The 7,709-nt window shown below is 33.9% G+C and overlaps 1 protein-coding gene across 7 annotated transcripts in view; it reads left to right on the top strand.

Annotated features, from left to right (window-relative positions):
- Nucleotides 1–7,709, top strand: part of PTBP2 (polypyrimidine tract binding protein 2) — a 38,628-nt gene that overhangs the window by 8,002 nt on the left and 22,917 nt on the right. For 3 of the 7 annotated variants that reach the window (XM_009580645.1, XM_009580644.1, XM_009580643.1), the window contains exons 2-3: nucleotides 4,638–4,810; nucleotides 5,232–5,375. In XM_009580645.1, the coding sequence (XP_009578940.1) occupies nucleotides 4,638–4,810; nucleotides 5,232–5,375 (317 nt within the window). Of the gene's footprint in view, nucleotides 1–4,636; nucleotides 4,811–5,231; nucleotides 5,376–7,709 lie in introns of those variants that run through there. The other 4 variants (XM_009580648.1, XM_009580647.1, XM_009580646.1 and 1 more) reach the window with 2 other exon arrangements.

Genomic DNA, 7,709 nt, shown 5'->3' with positions numbered 1-7,709 from the left:
CCCCCCCGATGTAGATATTGTAGCATTATGTTCTTCAGTGCATCTTTATATTTGTTAAAGTGTTAGTGGCAAGAGGTTTGAATTGGATCAGGCTTTTCAAGTCTGGTGAAAGCCAGACTACCTGATGAAATAGCTACTTGCCAATAAGCTTCCGGTTTAACAGCAGTTCCTCAGCAGTAGTTACTAGTTGGCTTGTGAGTTTTCCCCCTCCAACATCCCCTTGCCCCCTGCAATTTTCTGCAATTTTGTCTTTCTCCTGCTGTATCCGGAAGGATCTTTTGGGTTGCTTGTTTATCTCCATAGACTCCATTTCTACCACAAGACAATGTTATTCTTTTAGTACCTTGCTTTTCTTGACTTACCTTTTAACCTTTATGGACACTGATTATGCTGATACAGTTTGATAGAGAATGAAGGTGTTTTAACAGTAGCTGAATTTACCTTTCAGTGGCTCTGAACAAGTTGTGTTCCCATGTTTTAAACATTGTAGTTTTATATTCCAACTGCAGTTTAATGATGTGTCTCCAGCTGAGAAGGACCATTTAAAATGGCAAATAAGAGACTAAAGTTAGGGAGAAAGGTTTCATACAGTGCCAAAACCTCTTAATAATTGCTCTCAAAGCTAAATTTCATTTGTTCCACAAGTGTTTTGAAAAATTCACTTGTGTATGTGCATGCATATTTAGTATATGACACACACACTTTATTACTGCCATTACTGAAATAGTAAATTAGTGTTAGGCTCTGCTGGCTGGATAATCAAAAGTAAAAACAATACATGTTCTCTTGGCTTTCAAGAAAAGCAGTAATAATGGATGTTGTATTAATTTCTTCCATCTTCTTAAAATCCAGTGTTAAATATTTTGGGGTAAATTTTACTTTTAAGAAAGTGGCCTTCATTTGTTATGAATGTTACCAGTTCAGCTTTCATTGTGCAAGGTATGCTTCTGCCAATAAGTAATAAACAGCTTTTGTCATGGTTGCTTGCCCCACTGCTGAAAACTTTTTTTGGCATTTACATAGCATTAAGAATGCTTGTTGCCAGTCCGCCCATCCTGTCGTCCCCTTCCCCCTCCCCGTTTTTCTGATTGCCATACATTCTTTAGTGCGTAATTCTGTAGCTTTTTGTGTATATCACTTTAATATATTTATATATCTACTTTTTCACGTAAACATTTTAGCACAGGCACTTGTCTATATAGCTCTTTTTTACAGTAAGTAAAAAAAAGTTTAAAGAATAGTTTAGTAGATGTTTCATTTATGATAGTTAAAAAAAAAAAAGTTGTGTGAGAGGCTTGTATACCCGAGTTAAGTTAAAGCTGTTAACTGCACTTTAGGAAAAGATAGATAGATATATATATATTGTACAACAAAGTATTTCTTTTAAATTTGTTCTTTAAACCTACTGCAGCAAAAGTTGAAAAACTGTGTAAAATGCAAATATTAGATAGCAATGCTAATAGATGGGAAAACAATTTATTCAGGTAATACAATAATTATTAAAGGAACATTTCTTTGCAAATACATATATGTGAGTGATTATATACTGGCCAGTGATACTTTTACTAGCAACATTGGGATTACCTAAAGCCTAATCCAAATACAAGCTTTAGTTTAAAAAAAAAAAAAAAATTCTTGGACATTATTGTGTGGGAAAATTAGTATGTCAAAATTAGATGTTGAAAACCACACAAAAGACAAAACAGCTCTGTAAGTATTGATCTGAGCATTCATGGTACATACTTTTCTGGTGATGTAATAAAAACAGAGGTTTCTTATCAGTTTCAGAAAATCTTTTAGTATAAAAAACTTCATTTTCACTTTCACATTTCTCATTGTTAATGTTTCATATTTAGTTTTTGAAACTTGTAATGAATTCAGATTATTTAGAAAGCTTAAGTATGAAGGGCATTGGAAATCTAGTTTCAGTATCACTGTAATTCTTTTATTCTTTGCAAGCTTATTTGTAATGTGTTGTTTGTAATACATTGTTAAGCCTGTCACACTTTATAATGTTTTCTTCTAGTTTTTTGTAGAGATTTAAATTGAGAACTAGGGAAGACTATTGTGTAATGAGCTTCAGGTGAAAAATAAAAGTACTTTTTCATAAACTTCGGCTGTCTGTTGCTTTGAGAATGAAGTGCTATATTGTGTAATTTTGAACAGGTGAAATCTGGCTACCTGGAAGCCCGGTCTCACCACGTTTTCCAAAATGATACAGGTTAGAGCCTTGTGTAGACTAAGGATGGACTTCAGATCCTAGTTCAGTGTGTATTTTTGAAATTTTGCTCTTCTGTGTTCCATTAAAATTTGTTCTTCTGTGCAGCAGACCAAAATAAAATACATACTATTGCATGGATTTGACCCCTTCTAGCATTGTCAGTTGGAGATACTGCTAGCTGAATTTTGACCAGTTCCGATGTCGTTGGGTTTTTGTTGTTTTGTCTGCTATAGTAAGTTGGAAAAGACTTAGAAAGCGTTCCTCAGTGCAAGAACTTTCTGAAAAGCTCAGTCCTGGAATATATTGCGGGGCGGGGAGGAGCAGGAGCAGGAGGAAGTTAAGGGATGACCTGCCTCTAAGGCATACTATTTTTAACTAAGAGAATATCTTGAATTTTAGATTTAGCTAAATCTAAAGATCGATAGCTGAAGAGGAAGGTAGAACCATTAAAATTAGAATTAAGAGGCTTAGCTGTTAGAAAAAGATATAAGGGAGTGATGGAAACAGTTCCTGATGTATAGATTTGTCTTTTTTCCATCAATTCCTTTAATGGAAGTATGGAGAATGACCTTATTTTTGAAAAGTAAAAAGTATGTTCATAGGTTTGGTCAGAGACCCCGAGTTTGCCAATTTTCCTAATAGCATTGGAAAGGTAGTTAAATGTTGGACCTAGTTTGACTTTTCAAATCCACATCTGGAGTGTGGATGTTCTTGATTTGTAAAAATAAGAGTCCATTTCATTCTGTGTTTTTAATCTTGAGTAAGTTGGCTTGGTTTAGGCAAACTGAGTTAAGAACTTGAATTCTTGATTATGATTTGGGCATACCCTGAGCAAAACTTTCTGTGCTCAAGTCTGTCATAAATGAATGCAATATTTTATGCAGGGAATCAGATTAGGTGTAAATTACTTTCCTGGCACAAATTCAGAATTATATTCTGTAGTTACAGCTGAGTGATAATTGAGGACTTCTTTATTCTCTTCCCTCTGGAAATTGCAGCCATCAACTTTCTTACGAAGACAAAGCTTTTGGAGGATTTAACATAATAAATGCTTCCTATTGATTCCCCTCTTCCCCATTTATTATTTCTACTTTTTTAGTAAATAAAAGTAGTCTTGTTCATAATTTTTTTTTTTAAATCCTCTTTGGTATAAGCCCTCAACCCACGAATTTGGACCCTAATAATTACAAATATTTTTCTACTAGTCGTAATTTGTGTGTTTTTTGGAAATACAGGTAGCTACTGAACTGCTCTTCTAACATGAAATCAGAGGTTGAATAGCTCACACACTTGCATGTTTTATAGCCAGAAGTAGAAGAAAGGAAATCTTAACACATGCTTCTCTCATATCTAAATGCATTCTGATTTCCAGCATTGATTAATTCATTAATATCCATATATCTTATGACAGTGTTGTTCTTTAGCTCTTACCATTTTCTGATGTTTACTCCACTGACATATTTGTAGGCAGTGGTTGTACTACCTTTTAACCAAAGCAAATAATTTTTTTTCTGGGCTTCTTTCCAAAGCAAGACTTCTTCCATCCAACTGGCTAGCTCTTTATTGCGTATGTTCAAGAAAAAGGAACTCAAGCTGGAATTTTGCTGGAATTCTGGACAGTATTCCAAAGAACATCTTTCTGGTGCTTTGTACAATGATGTTAATGCTTCCCTGCTTCTGCTAGGATAATCTTGTCTGACTCTCCCCCTCCTCCAGACCCAATCCATCTTGGCTGCGTCATGTTTATTAGTTGTTTTTTCCTTTTTTATCGGTGAGCTCATAGTTCGTAATGGACATTTTTGTACTTGGTCCTTAAATTCTGACATTGTGGATTTCATCAGACTTCTTTGATGTCAGTCCTCTGAGTCATCCCCTTTCTTCAGTGTGATGCTTCTCAGCTTTAATAATGCTTCCTGTCTTGCTTTGATACTTTCCTACTTTTTGTGTCTTGTTCCGTAGTGAAACAATCCTTAAAACTTTCCTTTAGGAGCTCTTCTAGTAACTATTCACCACCATTTTTCTCCTCAAAAAAATCTGGGTAACCGCTAATTGTTTTTCTTATGTATTTTAGAGTTCTCATGTGAGCCCTTCTGAGTCATAATTAATATTCTTACATGGTATCATATGAGATACTTCACTGAAAGTGAGATGAAAAGGATTTGCTGTGGTTTTTGTCTTGTTTAGAAAATGAGTTATCACAGAGGGCTATTGAGTTAGTCTTGAACAGTCCACCTTTCATGAAACTATGTAACATTTGTCTCTTGAGAATTTGTTCTGAACCCTTGAATTTTATTTAAATCAAACTAGAAGATGGCTTACTTTAAAATTATCTCTCATTTATAATTAAAAGCATTTTTTAATAAAGCACTAGTAACATCAGTAAACTTTTTAAATAGAGTCTGAATATGTCTTTCAGCCAATGGTAATGACAGCAAGAAATTCAAAGGTGACGATAAAATGGATGGGGCTCCTTCTCGTGTTCTTCATATCAGGAAATTGCCTGGGGAAGTGACAGAAACAGAAGTTATTGCTTTAGGTTTACCTTTTGGTAAGGTAACCAACATTCTGATGCTGAAAGGGAAAAATCAGGTAATTTGTTGCTTTCCATTTTTTAGTATGCTTACTGTCTAATTTCAAAATATGCTGTTAAATGCTATTGAAATAAGGCATATAACAGTAAGTATTAAAAAAAAAGAGCCTTTGTTCGTTTAATTTTTTTTATGAACTTACACTGTCTTTTAGTAAATTTTTTTTTTGGGAACAGGAGGTGGTTGGCAGCTACATAAAGCAAAAAGTTAGCTGTAAGATAAATATTTAGTCCTGCATCTTCACAGATGAATTTTTGGAGATGAAGTGGCTTAGCAAATAAAGTTGGTATGTAGAGAATGACATCTTCTGAAGACCGATATTTGTTAAAATGTGTTATCAAACCCTTTAAGTGTTTTTTATAAGCTGCTAATATGAAGATTATCTGCTTTGTAAATACTGAAAAGTAACTGTTTAATTACAGGCGTTTTTGGAACTTGCTACAGAAGAAGCAGCTATCACTATGGTTAATTACTACTCTGCTGTGACGCCTCATCTTCGCAACCAACCTATCTATATCCAGTATTCCAATCATAAAGAACTGAAGACTGATAACACACTTAACCAGGTATATTTACTGTTATGTAGTATTACAAATGCAGACAGTAGAAAATGAGGCATGGCATGTATTCTCGGCTCATGTGGCATATGTTTAAATCATTTGGTTTTGTCCACATTCTAACACTACTGTAGTCTTACCTATGATCATTCCATTTTGTGACATTGAAGGGGATTTGCTTTCTGTGTGATCTATCCATTACGATTAATTTTCTTAGTGTTTCCTTAATGTAAAAAGAAAAAGATTCTGAAGTGTCTTTTAACTTGAAATTTTTTCATAAAATAAGTTTTCATCTTAGAGACTATAGGATGAAAAAATTAACTGTCTAATTCTGACACCTGAGATTAATGCCAATTTGAATTTCCCTAGTGATAATGACTAATGCCAATACCTACGTTTCAGTGCTTTGAATGATCGCTCTGGTTGCACTGAGCTTATGTGATCTGCTGTTCCTGGAGAAGAATACCTTAATGATCACTGTAGAGACGAATATACTTAATAACAAAAAAATGTTTTGCTCTTGCCTCTGCAGAACCTATTTCACAATAAATATAGATACATATGTCCATTTTTAATAGAACAGGAAAATTAGCAAAAGTAACGTGGTGACCATTTTGTACAAATGGGGAGGGGGGCGCGGGGGAAGGAGATAGCAATTTACCACAAGTCAGATGATTATTTTAAGGTTAATTTCTTACATTTTCTTTTTGATGTTACAAAAAATAGTGTCAGTACTAAGTTAGAGTTTCTGTTACTTGTGCCCTGTCTTAGGTAAGGTATGTAAATAGTAAAATTATAGCTGTTACCTTTAAAAACAATTTCAGGGTAATCTGTTGAAAGACATCTTGGTTCAGATCAAGTATAGTGTTCATTTTTCCTATTGATCTTTCTAAACATACCAGTTCCTTAGAATCTTTTGATAGTTTGTCTACTAAAGGTACTTTTTAAAAATTGAGATTGACCACCCCCCTCATCCCCCCCCCCAAAAAATGTCAGTTATAAAGAAAAATAAATACCTTTATTTACTTCTGAAAAAAGAGGTTAGAGGATAAATTCTGTCTGCACATATAGTGGATGTACATACTCCCTTAAGAAGCTTTCTCTTACATTGTCATTTGGCTTCTGAGGTGATACTGTTTTTGTAATTCACGTGTCCACCTTTTCAACATACAGGATGTGCTGACTTCTCAGCAGCTTTTGTGCCACCATACGCATTAATACCCAATTTTAACATATTCCCAGTCTTTCAGGTCTCTATTTCTTTAATTTAGAACTAAATAATATAAATAAGTACTTGGCAGTAAGTATTCTGTAGCTGATATCTCATGAGGCATTCTATAAAACACAAGATGGTTGGATATTCTTTTTTCTGTAAGGAAAAATATAGGTGGTGCAGATACTGCTTGGATACTCAAAACTTAAATTTTTAATCTGTATTTGAAAGCTTTCTCATCCAACCAAATTCATTTTGAAATTGTCTTTTTCTGGATGTTCTAGCAGGAAGATATAAAGAAGTCAGGATGTTAGTACATGTAACTGGAAAGATAGGATAAAAAAATTGGAGAAAAGTGCCAGTATCTTAGTTATAAAGAAGAGAGGAAAAAAAATGTATTTAACCAAGGGGTACTTTAAACAGCCAGGCCTTTAGAAATAATGAAAGTAGGAAAGGTTCCATTAAGCTATGCTATTCTGAATTTCTCAATAATAGTAGCTTCTAAGATTATTTTTAGTTATGTCCTCAGAATGAGTTGGCTCTGAATAAACAGATTCAAAAGGGACCATTTAAGTTTTCATCTCAGCTTTATAATTCTATGAAAATCCTTTTCCTGTGAGACATCAAAACACTATGAGAGGAGCATTTAAACTTGGATTTAAAACAGACATCTCTTACCTTGTTTCGTACAGTATCTAGACTCAAAAGAATTGAGAATAGAACAACCTCTGTAACTGTAATTCTCTTTAATCATCAGCCTGTCATAAATGCATGGTTTTAGTCTTTCCGCACAGACATTGCAACATTTAGAAATAAATTAATGTTATACATTCTGAATGGTGTAGCTGATCTATTAAAATTCATTTCAATTTTGCAAAAAATAAGAAAAAAAGCTTTATGTACTACTCAAATGTCTTCAAAAGTGGCTATTTATATATGATACTAAATGTTATTTTGAACTTGTTTGACAAAATACTCACTGTCGTAATAACTTTATTTCATACATCAGGGAAAAAAAGAACGTGTTGTTATCAAAAGAGGTTTTTACAGAGTTACAGTAATTAATGTTAAACGTAGAGGTAAATTTTGTTTTCCCAACTAGTGTTCACCAGGTCTTCCCTCCCCCCCCC

The sequence above is a fragment of the Fulmarus glacialis genome, unplaced genomic scaffold (assembly GCF_000690835.1).
Source record: "Fulmarus glacialis isolate BGI_N327 unplaced genomic scaffold, ASM69083v1 scaffold13836, whole genome shotgun sequence".
In the NCBI taxonomy this organism is placed as follows: Eukaryota; Metazoa; Chordata; class Aves; order Procellariiformes; family Procellariidae; genus Fulmarus; species Fulmarus glacialis.
The sequence above is the reverse complement of the archived record's forward strand: the minus strand, read 5'-3'. Positions and strand labels throughout refer to the sequence as shown.